General features: G+C 33.4%; 1 protein-coding gene across 3 annotated transcripts in view; it reads right to left on the bottom strand.

Annotated features, from left to right (window-relative positions):
- LOC145261022 (uncharacterized) overlaps positions 1 to 16,269 on the bottom strand; it is a 56,447-nt gene extending 40,178 nt beyond the window's left edge. For all 3 annotated transcript variants that reach the window (XM_080119151.1, XM_080119148.1, XM_080119149.1), the window contains exons 1-3: positions 16,144 to 16,269; positions 13,756 to 14,069; positions 4,682 to 4,858 (exon numbers count right to left, since the gene is read on the bottom strand). In XM_080119151.1, the coding sequence (XP_079975277.1) occupies positions 4,682 to 4,858; positions 13,756 to 13,810 (232 nt within the window). In that variant the 5' untranslated portion in view covers positions 13,811 to 14,069; positions 16,144 to 16,269. The remainder of the gene's footprint in view (positions 1 to 4,681; positions 4,859 to 13,755; positions 14,070 to 16,143) is intronic.
- Positions 16,270 to 20,323: the final 4,054 nt, after the last annotated feature.

Raw genomic sequence — 20,323 nt, 5'->3', positions numbered from 1 at the left:
GTCTGTTTACATTTTGTTTGAACTTCTGCATGTCAGTACAGTTGGAAAAGCAGAATCTCGCAAGGAAATTCCAAAGTCTAGGGAAGAAACTATTAGAGTAGAAGGCTTTCTGGAATCTAGGGATTTCTACTGTGTAGGGGTGAGATTTTGCTGCTTGATGAGTTTGTTGGTGATATTTACGTCGAGGGAGCACAAGGGCTTGAAGTCAGTTGGAGCACCATCCATTAAAATATTTGTAAAACAAGTAGAAGGATGCAACATATACGCCATAAGATACTAATTTTTCGCAATATTACTTTTGTATGTTTCGAATTTTTTAGGGAAAGATTGATAATTTATATTGCTTGAATTATACGGCAAGACGCGCCTGAAAAAAAAACGTAGGTTACATTGGTCGAAACGTTGTTTAACATCTAAGATAAGAACAGTAGTTCAAATGATTTAAATGATATCGATTACGTGTTTATTTAAAACAATATCTAAACACGCAAATATGAAAATAAAAAGGAAGACAATTTTATTTTTACTTAATTTTCTAATTTATTTTGGAGCTCCGTCGAGACATGTTAACGTCAAAACGTAGGTTGATCCGTGTAGGCTCCACATAATGTTTATATAATTCTATTTATAAAAGTTCTACTCGTGTATTAAACGTTTATGCAAAAAATATTGTTTTTAGTTCACGTTATCAATATACTTGAACTTAACTAATGAATTAATTATAATACACACACACACAATATATATATATATATATATATATATATAGTTTTGACAAGCTTCTGGGCTTGACCATTACTCCTGATCTTAAATGGAACACGTATATCAAATCTGTTGCCAAGGCCGCTGGAAAAATGGTGGGATCTTTCTATCGATCCAGTAGATATCTCACTGCTGATGCTATTCTCTATCTATATAAGAGCCAGGTACGTCCAAGGATGGAATACTGTTGCCACATCTGGGCAGGAGCTGCTAGAAAGGACTTGTCCTGCCTTGATAGAGTTCAAAATAGACTTCGTAGCCTCGTAGGAGATGTCCTTTTCTCCTCCTTACAACCTCTATCTCACAGAAGAGATGTTGCGAGTTTGTCTCTGATGTATCGTTATTTTCATGGAAAGTGTTCAACTGAGCTTCAATCTATGGTCCCCCCTCGCCAAACTTTCACAAGAAACACTCGTCTAGCTGTAAACACTATCAATAATTTCCCCCACTCTTTATCTGTGCCTAAACCTAAACATAGATTCCATGAACAAAGCTTCTTTCTTAGAACTGCACGCCTGTGGAATTGTCTTCCGTTTTCCTGCTTTCCGGCTGACTACAATATGGTTGTGTTCAAGTCTAAGGTAAATAAGTTCTTGATGAGCCGTTCCATATAAGTTATTAAATTTACCAAATTTTCATTACTAATGATTACTATATTGACCAACTTCTACTGTACACTCTTTAACCCTTATCCTTGAGTGGCCTCTGGGCCTTGATAATGTGGTGATGCCTTTGTAAAAAAAAAAAAAAAAAAAAAATATATATATATATATATATATATATATATATATATATATATATATATGATTTCGAGCTACATTCAACATTCAAATGAATGCTTAGACGATACTTACGATTTTCAAAAGGCGAACCATTGGAAGATACATCTGCCTTGCTTAAAAAATGCTAGGTTTATTTATGGTGTCTTTTATAATAAAAAAAAACACCCAATATTTTTTGCTGATGAGGAGACTTTGTTTCAAAAAAACTATATGTTAAAATTATTGTCCATGACTTAATGTCTATTGCAATAAAAAAACATCGTTTCCGAAACGATCGTGCAATTTATTGGCTTTGTGGTGTTCCTTCTTATGAAACAGATTTTTAATTTTTAATTTTAATTTGAATTATAAATTATCAATCACCTTACCAAATATATATTAACTATTAATTATTTTATTAATTAATAATTATTTTATTAAATTTAATTTAAATAAAATAAAAAAGTAAAAAAAAAAAAAAAACGTCCTAAAAATTTGGGCGAAGAAAAATGTAAACAAATGGCAAATAACTCCTTTCTTAACGCTCAGGGAGCGAAATAAAAAAGAAAAGAAATTAATCGCTAAAAAAAATAAATAAAAAAATAAAAAATTCAACAATCTTTTATATATATATATATATATATATATATATATATATATATATACATATATATATATATATACATATATATATATATATATATATATATATATATATATATATATATATATATATATAAATGAAGACTGTAAATTAAAATTTACAAGTAAATTTATTGTTCGCCCGAATACTCCAAAACAATTTTTTTTTAAATCCTTATTCCGCAGAGTTTCAAAGAATGTCATTCTTCTCTTCAGAGGAAAGAAAGATATTAGCAAATTATTATTATAGTTGAGCTAAAATTTGCTGGTCATGCCAGTTTATGAAACAGCAGTTTATGATGGTTAGTCATAAACTGCAAAAAAAAGTGTTCATGTCAGTTAAAACGTAAAAATAGGGGGGAAAAAACAGGTATAGAAGGTCCAGAGTGCATGATGGCTTACGATGGTAAATCCAAAAAAGCAAAGAAATTTTTTTTTATAAAAACAAATAGCTAGAAATTCAAAATCAGCGTAATGTGTGAGTTGTAGAGTGAAATCAATCCGATTAGAAAATTAATTACAGAACGAGAAACAATCAATAGTGTCTCGATCTGCAACTACTTTTCCAATCGAATTGTTTTTCACTCTACCAATAGACGTGTAGACGTCATCTATTTTTAATAATTTCAGTCGCAATCTTTATTTGCAAATCATTTCAGCGTGGAAAGATTAATTTAGTGAATTATCAACAGTTAATATTTTTTACTCTTTTTTGCCCCCCAAATAAGGCAGATTAGCATGTGGAAATAAGGAGGGGGCTACTATTTGGGATGGTGCTTAGCAAGTTAGCAGGGAACTGTGGGGAGTTGAGCAACAAGATGTCTATTCACATTATATTTAAACTTCTGCATGTTAGTACAGTCAGAGAAGCAGGAAACGGGGAAGGGATTCCAAAGTTTAACAGTTCAAAGGAAGAAACTATTAGAGTAGAAGATTTTCTAGCATTTAGGGACTTCTACAATGAAGGGGTAGGATTTTGCTGTTAGCGGAAACATGTACATCGAGAGATACAAGTGCAATGAGCATATCAGAGTACATTTCGTTTAAGTACTTGTAAAACTAGGGATGCAATATTGTGGTGATTGGATATGATTGGGGCTTGGTTGAGAATTTGATAATGCAAGATCTATTAGATTGGAGACTATTTTTGGGGCCCTTCTAAGAGGCAAACACTAGTGATGAATGCATCAGCCCACGTGGCAATAATACTCCATGCATGCGTGAATGGTGGCTTTATAGAGATACAGGATACTCTCACGTGTGAGTAATTTTCTAGCATGGTAGAAGAAACCCATTTTCTGTTATTAATAATGTAATTAAAAAATAGTTTATTTCAATGCTCCTGTTTATTTGCTTCCTAACGAGGGCAACATCTATTTTGTCTTTGTTTTGTTTTCTTGTTGGCTTTCTTTCTTTTTCCTTTTTTTTTTTTTTTTTTTTTTTTTTTTGTTAAACTGTGTATACGCTATATTGGAAGACCCTATACGTATGCAGCATTTTGAGATATTATTCGATTCCTACAGGGTTTCCACTTCATCAGCAGAATCAGTTGGTTACATCAATGTCACAGCTAAAGTTTCCATCTTTCTTTCTTACCTGGTAGCTGCAATTATGCACAACATAAAAAGAAAAACTCCAACGACATTGTTGTTCAAATGATTCGTATCCCTTTCTGTTTTGTTTATTCATTCTCTCACAACAGTGTACATACAATCGCCCATTCCGTAGGGAGAGTAAACAGAACTGGAGTTTCAAAAAATTAGCTTATTTGACAAGAAGAAAGATTTTACTCTCTGCTTCCCTACATGTCATTTCGAACATCCGCCTATGATTCAACTTCCTGTACACGTATCTTTCATTCTATTTTTACGTCTAATTGGAAGTATCCATTTTCAATCTGTCTCTAATATTGCTACATGTATATGTGTGAAATATTAGTATGTGGGATAGCGGATATGCATGGGATCAACCTAGTAAAAAATCAGAACACAGGCATGTCAATAAAACAGAACAGTTATTTCAGTCGATTCATACAATCTTAACAAATGATTATGGTCGTACGAATTGGCTGAAATATTTTTTTATTGGTTCTGCTTTAGTGATATGTTGGCATCCTTATTTTTACTTCACTTTTACCATGGTTATCAACATATATGTGTGTGTGTATGTGTGCCTATGGTTCTTTGCTAACCATTGCCTCAATACAAATTATGAGAGGTGACGGTGGCTAAATGGTTAACAATACAAACTGAAAATCTGGACATATAAACTTCAAATCTAGTTCATTCTATAAACACTTTCATTTAAAGATATCAGAGAAGCCAATGTCAAAATTAGAATCATCTGATTTATACGAAATGAATGAATACTAATTATATTTATGCGTGCATGCGTGTATGTTTCTATGAGTTCAAGCTTCTTTACTAACCATTGCCTTAATACAAATATATTCGTGTGTGTGTGTGTGTGTGTGTGTGTGTGTGTGTGTGTGTGTGTGTGTGTGTGTGCTTACTTACCATTGGCGCGATGTGTTTCTATGGAGCAGTAAGAATGTGTCAGGTTGGCGTAAGCTGAGCAGTTGACGGCGAATTTCGAGTGAACACCTTTTTTCAGTTCTGCAACATCTGATTCACATTCCGAGAATGCTTTCGTGCTGGCACAGTTGTAACACATTAGCCCGACCACGCCAGTTGCTGTACAAAAAAATAATGAAGAAAATACAAACGTACATTCTATGAAAGAATAAAATATAGCTTTAAAGGGGCAAAGGTAGAGGAGACGACGAAAATTAAACTAAAATAAATTATTTCACTAAAGTTAATTTGAGTGAGTGAAATAGGATTAAATCGACGAAGCACGGAAGAAAATTAAGATTATGGAAAAATAAGATTACAGTGATATAAATTTGTGTGCACGTGTGTGTGTGTGTGTGTGTGTGTGTGTGTGTGTGTGTGTGTTGAATTCAAAATAATCCATAGTTTCAAATCTGTAATTAAAAACAAAGTTGCCAATTTAAGGTTCGCCGCCTCTAAAAGAAAAAAAAAACACCCTGCATTTTCTAAAATTAGAATTGAAGGCCAAACTAATTTTTAAAAGTCCAAATTCGCGAAAATTTACCTTTAAAAGACTAATCTGGCAACCCTGGACAAGCATATGAGAATAACGTTATAATAATATATTATCATTGTTGTAATGTCATAGTTAGGGATTCAGTGTGCAAGTAGGATTTGGCGCAGGGAAGGGGGTTATTTAATTAAGGGTGATGTTTTCTGATGTTTCTGTCGAGTTCTAAGAGTTCAAGCCAGGAAATCCGAGTGAATCAGTATGACAAAAGGTATCTTGCATAATTAGAAGCGAACCACAAAAATTTAAGTAACTGAGCTTTGATGTATATCCCAAAAAGAAGTAAAATAGTTACAAAATGAGACTAAGCTCTAATTAGTAGAAAAACCACGGAAAAGAAAGGATCAGGACCCATCGGACGAGAAGTCATCGAGTTGGTAAAGAGATAAAATTGGACCTCTGTTGTCACGGCATAAGGATGGCTGGATTAAAACAGCTCATCATCATAGGAGTTCTATTCTACACCCAAAGGAATATGCCAGGAAAATCGAATGGAGATTCTGGTCTAAAAATAATTAGGGAGTTAGTTGGAAAAGGGCTGACTAAAAAGTATTTTATGATGGTGTCTGATATTTCTTAATCAAGTGGGTTGAAAGGGTTTAAACATTTGTTCAGGTATAGATAAAACATAAAGAAAAAAAATGTAATGGCATTCAAAAATTCGTACATGTTTTGAAAAATGAGAAGGAAAGGTCTGTTATATACGGGAGGGGGCAGATCCCAGTAATTATATAAACAAAGTATAGAAGTTTGAAAATAATATTTATTAAAGGAAAAGGCTAGAATTGAACCCAGTAATAAAAAGTTAAAAGTGAACACATATTGCTATTTAGATACGATTTTAGGAATGTGGAGCAATTGTCCATTGTGTTGAGAAATAACTAAATATATTAATTATGTTAGAGTTAGGTGAATGAACAATTCAATTTAGGAACTTTCTTTGTGTTGTAAAAGCGTGTAGAGACATGAGTAATATATAGAATCTACGTGAAGACTCTCACATGGCTGAAGCACGTTTTGACGTCACAAAGAAAGGTAATTTACAATATATTTAGAGAGTCAATTCAGTCAGAGTCAAGGTCGAGAATTAGTTCAGAGTGGAGAGACAGCAGTGGAGTTAGCTGAAACCCTTTTGGAAGCGACCAGAAAGGGAAACAAGAAAATGTAACTCTGAAAGGCAATTGAATTCCTGATCATCAATCACCCAGCTAGGAGAATGAATCTCATCATGTATTTTGTAAACCTTTGTCTTCGTTGTTATCTTTAAACCTGAAAGGTAATGTGTTTTTGTGATAATCTTTGAAAACGAACTTTGTATGAAACACTCCTCCAAAATGCTAACTGTCTGTCCCCACCATCATAAGTAATGTATTTCCCTCTGTGTTAAAAGAACTGTCTATTACACACATCTCCTCACATTTACATCCCTTCTACTATTAATAAGATAAAGTCCCCCAAGAATCGTCACCACAATCGTCGTCGTCGTGTACTCAGTATTATAAATGTCGCTATCAGTCCTCGTTCTGTGTACTTCGTTCTGTGTGTCCCGATGTGCACACCCCACTACACAACATATGTAGCACAATATTACTTTCTGAGTATTTATTAATACTTAATAATTTATCTCATTTGGATCAGTTCTATATTTAAAATACAATAGACACTCTTTTCAAAGAAATATTAATAAACTCATATTTGCTCCATGTTATTGGGGGTTTTTTCTGTCCGAACACTATTTTTGTGCTATCTATAAAAAAATATCAGCCTTTTCAAAACATATTTGTTGATTAAATGTATTTCTCATTCCGTGGAATTTCCACCGGCCCTGCTAGTTTTAAATAATAGCTGATGATAATAAAGAAAGAAAAAAAATAATCACTTATACAAATATAATTTTATGAGCAAAGCAGGGATAAATCTTAATAACTAATAAGAAAAAATGAATTAAAAAATTCTTATTTATTATGTTTTTGTGACTAAAATATAAATTAATTTATGTTCACACTGATGCTTTATTTAAAGATTTAAAAAAGAAAGATCGGATTAGGTTATTTTTTTAAGTAAAACTTATCACGTATATCTTTTATTATTTACTAGCAGAACTCGTGTCCCGGCGTTTCCTGATGGATATATAACACAAAGGCAGAACAGTTATAGTGTCATCCCGAAAACAAAATAACCTTTTATCATTTAGTGCATTATCGTATGTGAGTCACGTAAATTACTGATTATGGATAAACATCTAAAAATATTTACACAGATAGATGGCGACGGTTGGCTCAAGAAAATTGCGGACACTTATGGCAGTAGCCAAAATGAAAGCATCTATCTTTCACTATCTTACATTGTCTCGCAGTAGCAGTTAGTGGAATCTACTGGCTGTCATTGTTTCCGCGGGTGATTACTGGCGATTAGTGTTGTTTTAGGGCAATTGCTTGCCTTTAGAACAGTCATTGTCGGTGTATGGCGGTCAGTATCGACCACTCTCATTCAGTGGTAGGCACTGTCATCCAGTCGTGGTTATAATTGTTATCTGCGAGAACTGATGGATAGTGATGGTTACTGTCAGTTGGTGATACTAGTGGGCACGTTTAGTTATTGCTGTATTGGGGCCGTTAATTTTGGGCACTGGCTGTCTTAACAACTGTTTATTCAGTTGTGAAATAGTTGTGAATGACGGCCATGACCTAGGTAGTGCTACAATGATGTAGTTGTTATATTGCAACATGTGTTTTGTAAGTATGTAGAATAGACCGTGCTATATTTTACATATTATGTTAAAGTAAAGTAATACTGTATAAGATAGGTATTGTTTACTTAATTGTTAGGTGCGTTCCATGTTAAGACTTGGTCAATAAATAATAATAGTATTTCAGCAGGGTCCGTATTCTGTATAAGTAGTAATGTGTAAAATGGCAAGAACCTGAGAGCTGTCCGGCATGTTTATGCATGCACAATTTGTAAAATTATGTTCTCTAAAGAAATATTATTTATATTTGTCTTTTGGAAATTATTCTTAATACCCCCAACGACAATCTGCGTAAGCTATGGCGTCTGTCCAAAACCTTGTATATAGTATATTATACATGTACGTATCTGGAAATTCGAAATGAATATTGACGCATTTAAACTGTCGAATCGAAAGTTATACTTGCGAAAAGCACTTTATTCAATCGAAAGCGTATCCCTTAAACATCCTGTAAGAAATTGTTTATAAGCGTTATTTAGGAAAAGAAGTAGCAGCAGCAGAAGAAGAAGAATGAAAGAAAGAAACAAAGAAAGAACTGGCATTAAAACATGGAAAGCCATAGTTATACCAGCGAAAAAAAAACAAAAAAAATAGCGTTTTTGTTTATGTACGGACTGCGAATAATGAGTGAATCTACATAAAGCGAATTGAAATTTAATATTAAAATTCTGTCAATAAATAGTAACGTTTGTATTTCAGCACGTTAGTATTTCTGCACGATCCGTACTCTGCATAAGTACCCATGCGTAAAATGGTAAGAGCCTGAAGGCGATCTGGCATGTCTATTTATGCACAATTTGTAAGAGTATATGTTATCTAAACAAAACTATTTGTTTTTTTATATTTCGATTATGTTCTGTGAATGACAGTAGAAACCTACACAAACTATGGTGCTAATCCGAAAACCTTGCATATAGTACGTTATCCATGTACGTATCTGAAGGGTGAAAATGAATATTGACATCTTTAAACTGTCGAATGTAAAAATATACTTGCAAAAAACTCTTTATTCAATCAAAAGCGTGTCGCTTAAAAATCCCGTAAGAAGAAGAAGAAGAAGAAGAAGAAGAAGAAGAAGAAGAAGAAGAAGAAGAAGAAGAAGAAGAAGAAGAAGAAGAAGAAGAAGAAGAAGAAATAAAGAAAAAAGAAGGAAATGGCGGATAAAAGAAATAGAAAGTCCCAGAGCTGCAGGTCATATAGAAAACAACGTCTTTGTTTATTTACTATCAGTGAAGAGTAGGGGAAGAATATAACGTTGTAGACGAAAAAGACGACCAAGGAAACTGCGAAGAAAACTATTAAGACGATGAATAAAACAAAGAAGGTGACGAATAAAACGAAAAAGAATAAGATTTTGATAATCAGTGTCGCATTGCTGTTCGATCGATGCCATCTTGTTTATTGTTTAAACGTTTGAAAAAACACCGTAAACCGATATTCCCTTATTCAGAGAAACGCAAGCGTACATTCAATGTGATTAGACGGGCTTGGCCGGACTTTACCTAGGGAGATTTCATTATTTTACGAAATGAAAACGAAAAAGCTAATGTAAAATGTATCTATCTCAGAAACAAACACTTACGGTTATCTAGTAAAACTTGCGACGAAACCAGAGAATTTCCCGGTTACGATTTAGAGAGTGGAAGGAGCAAAAAGTTAGGGAGAAAAATTGTGCTACCATTTGATGTAGTTTGAATTGCGACGCTCCTAGGAATAAGATTTTATTATAACGGATGAATGCGACTGCAAATATGTGCAAAACCTACGATGACGTAAAATAATGGCTAGTAGTTTGATCATAATGATTTTATATATGGCGCCCGCTTTTGCTAAGTTATGTTTTTGTTTCTGTATGAGAATAATTTATCCTGTTTTATTATATGTAGAATGTAGAAGAAGAAAGAAGAAGAAGAAGAGAAGATTACTTTTTTATCTAAAACTCGAGTATTTGTTCTTTAAGTTAAAAAGAGCAGCTCTATGGATATGTTTCGTGGATCTCAAAGGGAGAGAGGTAAAACCAGATTCGCTGATCACTGCTGGGGAGGCTAAGGATAAAATCGTTGTCGATGTTCTTTTGTGTATGTCAAACAAAGATGTTGTTCACTGGTGAGGGATCGCACAAAACCAATGTCAAGCGATCAACAGCGAACTTATAATGCACAAGATGATGTGATTGAGGATAGAGAGAGATAGCGTGAGAGAGTGGGCGATAGCGTGAGAGAGTTAGGAAGATTAGTGACATTACTACGATTAGTTGATGAAGAAGTATGATTTAACTTGCTTATTGTTTTATTTTGAGGGTAATTTTTGGTGCTTGTGCAATATAATGGAATTTTAAACAAATGCATTTCGAGTAAAAACATTATTAGGTACTTACGTGTCATGTCGAAATTAGTATAAATTCCAAAAATTACGAAAAATGCTCCAGTAGAAAAATAATAAAAAGTCAAAAATAGAATTTATTGAATTATCAAATAATATCTTGTTTTAATATGGAAGCATTGTGCGACAAATTCAGTATGCCAAATCGACTTATTTCCCTTGTTTTTTTTTTTTTAATCCGCTATTGAAAAAAAAAAAAAAGAAAATGTACAATAACTAATGTCTATAGTTTGGAGGGAAAATAGATCTAGCACATCGACTGAATCATATTTTGTGTAAGTTTTAGAATTTATACTAATTTCGACATGACATGTGAGTACCTAATAGTGCTTGTATCGTAAATGCATGTGTTCGAAATTTCATTATACTGCTCAAGTACCTAAAATTTACCTCGATTAGTTGTTTAGATTTTCACAATAAGATTTATCTCGAGTATGTTAAGAGTAGAAAACACTTGTTATTGATAAAAAGAAAAGGTGATTGTCATAAATTTCCAACAGAAAAGGGACGAGAAAAAAAGAAATAATAAACAAATAACTTACCAAAAAACAATAAAAGTTACTTTTCTACCTATTTTTGTACATTTAAAACAAGCATTATAAATCTTTTTTTTTTTTTTCATTTATATTTATTTTTCTCTTTAAATACGATGTTCTTAGACAATAACAAACATCGATTTTAAAAATAAATAAAAAAAATAAAAATTTAAAAAGCGGGAGGATTAATCAGAATCGGAAAAATCGAAAAATTTGAGGGTATCGGAATCTGTGTCGAAATCGGAAAAAATTGATGCCTATTTTCCGATGCCAAAACGATTCTATTAATTCTCTTTTTTATTTGGTTTTGTTTAAAGTAAAATCTTCCATTGCTGGTAATAATGATAAAATAATAAATATTTTTTAGTTTTAAAACCACTAGTGAAGCTAAAATCGATAGATCATCCCCCACAACTGTATTTTGACGTTTAAGAAAATATCTGTATGTGTTTTTACGAAAATCGGTGAAAATAACAATCGTATAGTTAAATAATTAGAGATTTATAAAGAATCGGAATCGGAAGCACGGAATCAGTGACACTATCGGAATCGGGAAAAATATTAGAATCGTCCCATCACTAATACATACCCATGACGAAACGAAAAAGTCATATTTCAAAAATTACGCAAATTGATCCCGTAGTTTTATTTTTATCAAGAAAATTAGCATGTCAGCCCGGCTTTGCTCGGGCCCTATGTACTGTTCATAACTTTATGTGCATATATATATATATATATATATATATATATATATATATATATATATATATATATACATATTAAAAAAGTTTGACTCATATCTAGGTAACCTACATCTCAAATTTCAAATGTTTAGCCCCAAAAATTGGCGGAGGAGTTTGGTAAAGTCTGCAAAGGTCAACTCTTTCAACTTTGGCCTCTTGGCAGCCAAATTTTCACCCCAAACTGATTAAATAGCTTGTTGAATACCCTTTATGTAAAATTTAAAATGTTTAGACCCAAAATTGTTTGATTAGTTTGCTAGAGACCGCAAAGGTAAAATCTTTTGAACTTAGACCCCTTGGAAGCCAAATTTTCGGCTAAAAACTGATCAAAAAGCTTGCCCTACGTCTGAATACACTTTTATGTAAAATTTAAAATGTTTAGGCCAAAAATTGGCTGAGTAATTTGGTAGAAACCGCAGAGGAAAAATTTTATAAACTTTGACCCCAATTTTGACCCCTTAACATTTATTGTTTTAGGCTCAAAACAAATTAAAAAGTTGGATCCATGTCCAAGTAACCTACATCTCAAATTTAGTGTTTAAGTAACCTATATTTCAAATTTAGTGTTTAAGTGTTTAGATCCAAAATTGGCGGAGGAGTTTGGTAGAGTTCTCAAAGGTCAAATCGTTGAACTTTGACCTCTTGACAACCAAATTTCTGGTCGAAAACCGATTAAAAAGATTTTCCCAAATCTGAATACCCCTTACGTCAAATCTCGAGTCTGTAGACTAAAAATTGACAGAGTAGTTTGGTAGGGAAATGTACACACACAGACACATACACAGACATACACACACAGATAGACAATTTCACTTTTATAAATATATAGATAATTTTAAACGATTAATGATAATTCGTAGGCATTACAAGGCTGATCTCACAAGTTTGAATTATTGTTAAATTGTCTCCTTTTGTTTCTTCAAGATGGCGACGCAAGACCGTTTCTACTTGCTTCCTCATAAACTTTGATTTTTTTATTTAAAAATGAAACTACTTGATCAATGGTGTTATTTGGGTTATTCGGACTACTTTTTTATTTTCACAACGTTTCGATACATGTAAGTGTACTTTATTCAACTAGGGAATCTTTTGTCTAATTCGGAAATTTGCACGGAATTTCGAACGGAACCCTTTATTTAATCTACGGAGGTAGCATGTCCTTGTTCCGTCAGTCATGACTGGATAGAAATTCTAAGTAATTGGCAATTATATTTTGAGTGTCGCTCGCACTAGGGACTGAACCTTCAACCCCCAGAAGAGTGTAACCTACAACTGAATTTACCAAGTACTATATTCACTACGCCCTTTTAAAATTCAGAAACATACTTGATCAATTTACGTGCTTTTTGGAATATGAAAATTTCGTTCTGTCACGGGTACGTATATCATACAAATATATATTTTTTTTAATATAGGGGGAATTCTGGACAAGAACCAATGTACATGTTCCAAGTGCCATAAAATATACTTTTCTGTCTAATTGGAAGAAAAAAACGATGAAAAGAAAAAATATCAGACTTCGGTTGTTTCCGGACATTTCAAGCAGCCATTTTTAATTTTGTATGCAATCAGACATTAGAGAAAAACTTAATGTAAATGCAAACACTTTAAAATACTTTTAAAAACCAAGAAGTAGACACCTAAGCAGAAAAGTAACTTTTATTGACATTGGTAAAAGTTATTGGTACTTATACAGAATACGGACCGTGTTAAAATAATAACGGCATTATTTAGAAATGATTTTTAACCTGGGGAGATGGAGGCGTTTTGTAACTATTCTGTACTTTCACCTAACAATTTAATAAACAAAAGATGCCGTAAAAATTGAATTTGACTTGAAAACTGTCTCTTAATAAAAAGAACAAAAAAAAAAAAAAAAAAAGCACGATCCGTATTCTGTATAAGTCCACAGTTAGTTATAGCCTATTTGTTTGCTTTACACACCTTTTCCTTCCTTTTGAAATTCTTGACAATCGACAAAATAAATTACTTACTACTCTCCCGGGCAATGTTGGGTATCCTTACTTGTAAACACATAAAAACAAATAATTACTTACCAAATAAGTAAATACAAAACCAAAACAATATGGCGGGCGGTGTCGTTTTTATCATGGCGAAGCTTTCAGTTTGAACGATAGAAAGACCAGAAACTTGTCATCTGGATGACGTCACTGTTCGTTATTCCCTGGTTACCAAACGCCGACGGCAAAATTTTGTGTATTCAAAGTTCATGTTCTGAAATGACATTTCACTCGTACTCCGGCTTATCTCACCTCTGTTCGGTTTCGTTATCAACCAGCCAGGTTAATGCACTTCCTGCTTATCTACGATTGCTTTTGAGTTCTCCAGTTTTTATAAAATGATTGGTGTTCTAGAAAAAGAAAGAACAGGGAACAAAAGAAAAGGTAGAACCTAAGATAAATTGAACATTTTGGGCTGTAAATAACTCATTGATAAAAACAATGTGTTATCGTGTTATTTGAATTGTCCGGACTACTGTTCTCATCTTAAGTATTATTCTCACAAGATTTCGGCTAATATAACCTCCGATCTTCTTCAGGTGTGCTTTGTCAAACTTGGGTTTAAATAAAGGGATTATTCAGAATTTTGGCAAAGATTTCGGAGTTCTATGAGATACTCCCGAAGAAGATTACATCGGCCGAAACTTTGTGAGAATAACATTCAATATAAGAAATCAATACTCTGAATATCCCAAATATAAATTATCAATCCTCATCTAAAATACTCAGCAACAATGTAGATCGTGTTTTATGATAGGGTTGTGGTTACTGAATTGTGAAGCGATTCAAATGAACACTAAACAGCAAATGGCTCTAATTTTTTCTTCTCTAATCCGTTTGGATTCGCTTTTCTCTTTACTTTCCAAAACAAGTAAGTTTTCACTGGAACCTGTCAACTCAAAATATTTTCAGCCTATGAAAATCGTTTTAAAACCCCAAAGTAACAAGTCTATATGAAAGTAATAATTTTAGATATAAAAATGTTTTGATATAAAATTTTGTTTTTCTCGATTTTTCATTTACAACAGTCTGTTCATTTTTAGTTAGCACTTGCTAACTAGTAACCTTTTTATTTTACAGTGTATAATTTATTTCTATTTTATTATGCAAGCAGGCTTGTATATATATCCTTCATTTTCTTTCTTTGCTATAAAGCATAACTTTTATACGTAATTTATATTAAATGTTGACGTTGTTCTTAGCAATACCCAAAGACAGTATCATCGTCCAAAATGGTCCTACCAAGGCCAGGGCCCATGTCATAGGGTGTTATCTATTGTGTAGCGTTAATATGTGTTTTGGGGTTAAGTATAGTTTGTTACTTGGGTATGACTGCTATGGTATAGCTCCTGGGTGAGCTAAAGGACACATTAGTGTCAAAAGATTCTCGGCGCTTACATAGTATTAGGCACAGATGAAAACCGCAGTTCCAAATGAATTAACGAGAAAACTCTTTGATATACTTATGTATCATGCAAAAATTAGTATTCTAACAAAAGGATTAAGAAAAAGTTGCAGGTAATATCTTCTATCTACTATTAAAAAGTTACTTTGTGTGTGTGCATGTGTCTGTGTAAAAGAGAGAGAGGGTTCCCTATGGACTCGAAAACGGCTAGATCGATTTTATGAAATTTCACACAAAGGCAATTTATGTGCCTGGCAGTGGTCTTAGATAGGTTTTGCATCGGAATGTCTTCGATAAGGATCGATAATTGAAATAATCCGACAAAAGAAGGAACGGGCGATTTTAATCAATTTGAAAAGTTTTATTATTGCACAAGCAGAAAGGCCCAACATATAAAATCAATAGTAGTTTTTTATATGACAGGGACGTGTTCGAAATAAATGTTTCTGTTTAAAGCATAATTGAACCATGATACTTGACTTTTTCATTTAAAACTTTAATTGAAGCCCTTATATATAAAATAATTTTATAAAATCAACAGTAAGTTCTCTACAGTGCAATGTATGCTACAATGTATTGTGAACTAAGTCGCGATGGGTCCCCAACTAGAGCAGGCAATCAATCGATTTGATTGAAAAATGGGCAACTCCACTGATTCCGATGATAATAACATATGGGAGTGTGAAATATTCATTGATCATCATTCAATCCCAGGAAATGTCGGGTCTACCTGTTAGTTTTAATTTAAAAAAAAAAAAAAATCATGTTTCATATTTTGCCGATCCCATATTGATAAGAGCGGAAATCCAGTAAAGCAGGGAGAGGTAAGTCAGTATGCCATTTATGCAAGTAACAATGAATGGCGGATCAGCAAAATGCAATAAAACATCTTGTTTGGGAGGAATATAAGTAAAAAAAAAAAAAAAAAAGACAATAAAAAGTAACTTCATATGAAACAACATGTCACGCGTTTATTTACCGACTTGATTCTGTTATTGCTCGATTCTTCATGTACTTACAGGAGGCGCCACGTAAAGGTTGCCGACATCTATAAAAGAAAGTGATGCTATCGAATCAGCATGATTCGAACTTAGCACACTCGGAGTGCCAGTGCCCAACGTTATCTCCTTCACCTCTGCCACCTTGAAAACAATGAAAAGCAAAAATTATTATACATAAAAGGAAAAGTAAGAAAACAAATGATGTGAATAAATGATGTGCAACGCAATAGCAAAGCAAATGGCTCGAATTGGTTATCCTCTTTCATTTCCTAGTTTGTTTCGACTTTCTAAATGTAACGTAGTCACTGGCTCCGTCATTAAATGACCAAGCCAGTAAATGTACGCATATTGACGACTCACGTGCTGAGTTAATGTCGCATCAGTATTTAAGCCGTGGCGTGAGAATGAAATGCATATATAGGTATTAAGATCGAAAGAAAAAGACAAAGGAGAAGAAAAGGGAAGAGACGCGTGACCGAGTTGTTTTTTTTTTTTTTTTTTTTCAACATTTTCCCTGGGTGAAAGCGAAATGACTAGCTACAACATGTGAATTTGGGTTGACTACTACAGAGAAAAAAAGACCCATGACGATTGGGAAGGTACACTTGACAAGCACGTGAGTCTCCTCCTACTACCCCTTCGAAGCGAGCCGGCGACCTGTGGGCCCTAGAAGGAATTACAGCAAAAACAAAGGACTGCTATCTGACAGGAAAGAGAAAGGAAGAGAGAGAGAGAGAGAGAGAGAGAGAGAGAGAGAGAGAGTATATTGTGTCGTGTTGTAAGTACGTGTGGACGATTTCTGTAGAAACGAATGAAATAAATAAATTTTCTTTCACCTAAAAAGCCCATGTCAAAGTTTTATTTTCTCTGCGAGTCACTAAATACAACGTTTGGTACATTTTAAAAGTAAATCTAGTAAGGTTTAACAGGAACGTGTAACCCTTCATCGTGAAGAAACTGGTTAGGACTCCTATTTATCTGGAAATCTCGGCTCGTGTCGTCTAGTCTTCCCTAAGGGTTGTTACATTGAATCCTGTATGCTGAAAGCGAACATCGAAGCCGCAGGCAGGAAGAAGAACAAACTCGTGTAACTAGTCTACAGAGTTAATTTTCACAAACTTATGTGCAAATATCATTCAGTTCTTAGTAAGTTTTTTCAAAGTCTCAAATCTCTTCACAGACAGCGACAGACGGGTAGGGGAGGGGAAGGGCGACGTTTTGGGGTCCTTTCGTATACGACCGACTGGTGAAGTCTCTATGTCTTTAGCTTTTAACTGTTTGTTTTGTAGGAGTTTCTAACTTTGCGTCGGCCTACTACAAAGGTCGTTCCAAAAGTAAAGCCTCCTATTTATTTAATCAATAAGTTGAAGAGCTACTAAGATGGGAGTGTTTCCATTATAACGAGCGATCTTCTGTGCTTCAGAATTTATTTTTCTATATAGTCACCACCATTCTCAACGCACTTTTGCCAGGAATTCAATAGCATATCTCTTCTGACACATGTCTATGACGAGAATTGCTTGTTTAGAGTCTCACATCGTCAATCTCTGCAACAGAGAGATGAAACTTTTAGGTCATGAATGCATAATTATAACAATGCAATTTGCAATCCCGTCTGATCCATTCGGGCGGAATAAAAAATAGGAGGCATTACTTCTGGAACATTCCTTGATTTTTATATACAGTTGCTACTTTCGGGAATTGATAAATAGCAAACCATTACTTGTCTATTTTGTGGTTCATCTCTTTCTCTGGGTTGACTTTTGTTTGCTGTATTGGTCATTTATACCTACTTGAATTTCATCTGTGATGTTTTGCCATCTGAAATAGACTGACCAACATTTGTAAGATTATTAATAAATCAATTATTTAAAACAGAGTTTCCCAAACTTAAGGACACCATGGAGCCCCTGAGTAGGGTAAAGGTTTTTCACGGAGCACTAACAAGAAAATTTCCAAAATAAATATGAAAAAGATTAATTTCAATGTGAATGTTACCAATGTTTGTCTATCACTGTGCATCACTCATTTCATTACATAAAAAGTAAGCGTAAGAAATTAAGCACTAATCATCTTTCTGTTTCTCCTAAGTTCATTCTCTTTAATAAAACCTTGAAAATTTCAGCGAACGTCTCCCTTATGTTTTTCTTACATGAGAAGTTTTATTCGTCTGAGTTTGACAGATGACGACTCATGAAACGCAGCGAAGAGAAACAGTGTCATACAAGGCAATAATGACCAGCATGTAATCACCCGCATGTACGTATAAAAGATTTTATTTATTTATCTATTTATTTATTTATTTTTATCGCTCATATGCAAAAACATTACATTTCGTTTAAGACGTCAAGCTGACGTCTTAAACTTTGACTAAGGAAAATGCGAGAAAAAACGTTGAACAGAAGTGGCTCACATACAAAGTGCTTGTAGTTGTGAAATTTTTTAAAGGCGACAGTAGATAAGTGGTTAACGACACAGATTGGCAACTTTGGGTGTGCCAAGTTCGAATCCAGTTCGCTCCAGAGAAACACATTCAATAAGGATATTGACAACATTCACGTGGTTCGTTCTGTATGTACCCAATGACTTTCTAAACAGAATTCTTACTATAAAGATATCATCGAAACCAATGCCAACAATAGAACCATCTGATTCATACGAAATGAATGAATAAATTAGTAAAAATTAAAAACGCACACAAAAATATCAAAAGTTCGAATTTTATTAACAATTTTCCAAAACACAATAATGTCAACTTACAAAAATTCGAATCTCAAATTGTATTAGAATTAGCAGGCTGCCCGACATTTCCTGGTCATAAAATATGCTTAAATATGATATTTTGATTAATGCAGAAAAAAATGACTCGTATGCCACCACCGAAAATCGAAACCAAAGCATTTAACTTACGATTTACTTTTTCCTTTGACGTTAATGCCTGAACTATGAAGACATGTTTGCTGTAAGGCTAAGAATTAAAACATGAACCAATAGCTATTATGTTACGCATGCATATTCGTAATGCTGTCGTTCGACCTTCGCCTGGCAAATTCCATTTCTTTAATTTTCACACTTTTGCACCGATTTCCCCCGGCTAAAATCCAAATATAAAGTTTTGCATGGGTTCGAATACCTATATTTCAAGTTTTCTGTCTGTAGACCAAAAACTGACAGAGGAATTTGATAGGCAAATCTTTTTAAACAAATATATATACGCATACATAAATATATATAGAAAGAGGTTTGTGTTTATCATAAGCTTTTTACGTAAAGTATAAATACTTCATCAAGTATCAAGTATAAATAATGCAGAATATCTGCATGAATATAATTACACATAATAGTTAACTAAGGATGATCATCCAATAAGAAAACAAAAAAAACTAATAGGGAATTAATAAAAATGAATGTTTAAAAGAATATGCAAATTAGCTTGATCTTTTGCTAGTGAATGAGATTCCACAACCCATATATAGCAAAGTTCAATTTTCTTTTAAAATAAATAGAAAAAAGGGTTTTTAATATGAATATCAACACCAAAAAATAATAACTTTATAGGAGTATAGATAGATTCTCCAAAACATGCATCTTGACAATCTAGTAACTTGACACAAGCGACAACCTTTTTCTCTTTTTATCTCGCTAAAAGCTCGGTGTGGTCCCAACTCAACATGTCAACTTATTTCCTCTGAGTCGACAGGAAAGTTCCTCCACTTTTTCATTCAACAAAAATTTTCCCATTTCAAACAAATGCTTATTAGGATAAGTGAACTCTCGTCATCGCATAAAAATAACAAGATTCTATCTTGTAAGCAGAATTCTCTGGGTTCAATCCCTGACAGACAACACAAGGCGCAATCCTCACTTTTTCCTCGTAGAACCGCGTGTTTACGGCTACTGTTTTCTGATTAGATAATCTATTAATCACTCCATGTGGAAAGATAAATTTGTGCAAAGAAAATAGATCGTAAACATATAACGGCTATACGTGAACATGTTGTATGGAATCAACTGGATTCGAACTTAGCACACCCAGGTCGTCAGCTCATATCGTTATCCATCACCACTACTTGCTGTTAAGATAATGTTTTAATTTCTATTTATAAAATGATTGCATGTACAATTTCATTTTTTTAATTTAACGAAAATTGCCAAGAAGTTTTAAACTAGTTAAAATAACGTATTGTTCGACAACTGA

Source organism: Euprymna scolopes, chromosome 37, assembly GCF_053919585.1.
Source record: "Euprymna scolopes isolate OS-2025 chromosome 37, ASM5391958v1, whole genome shotgun sequence".
Lineage (NCBI taxonomy): Eukaryota > Metazoa > Mollusca > Cephalopoda > Sepiida > Sepiolidae > Euprymna > Euprymna scolopes.
Note: the sequence above shows the minus strand (reverse complement) of the source record. Positions and strands in the feature narration are given on the sequence as shown.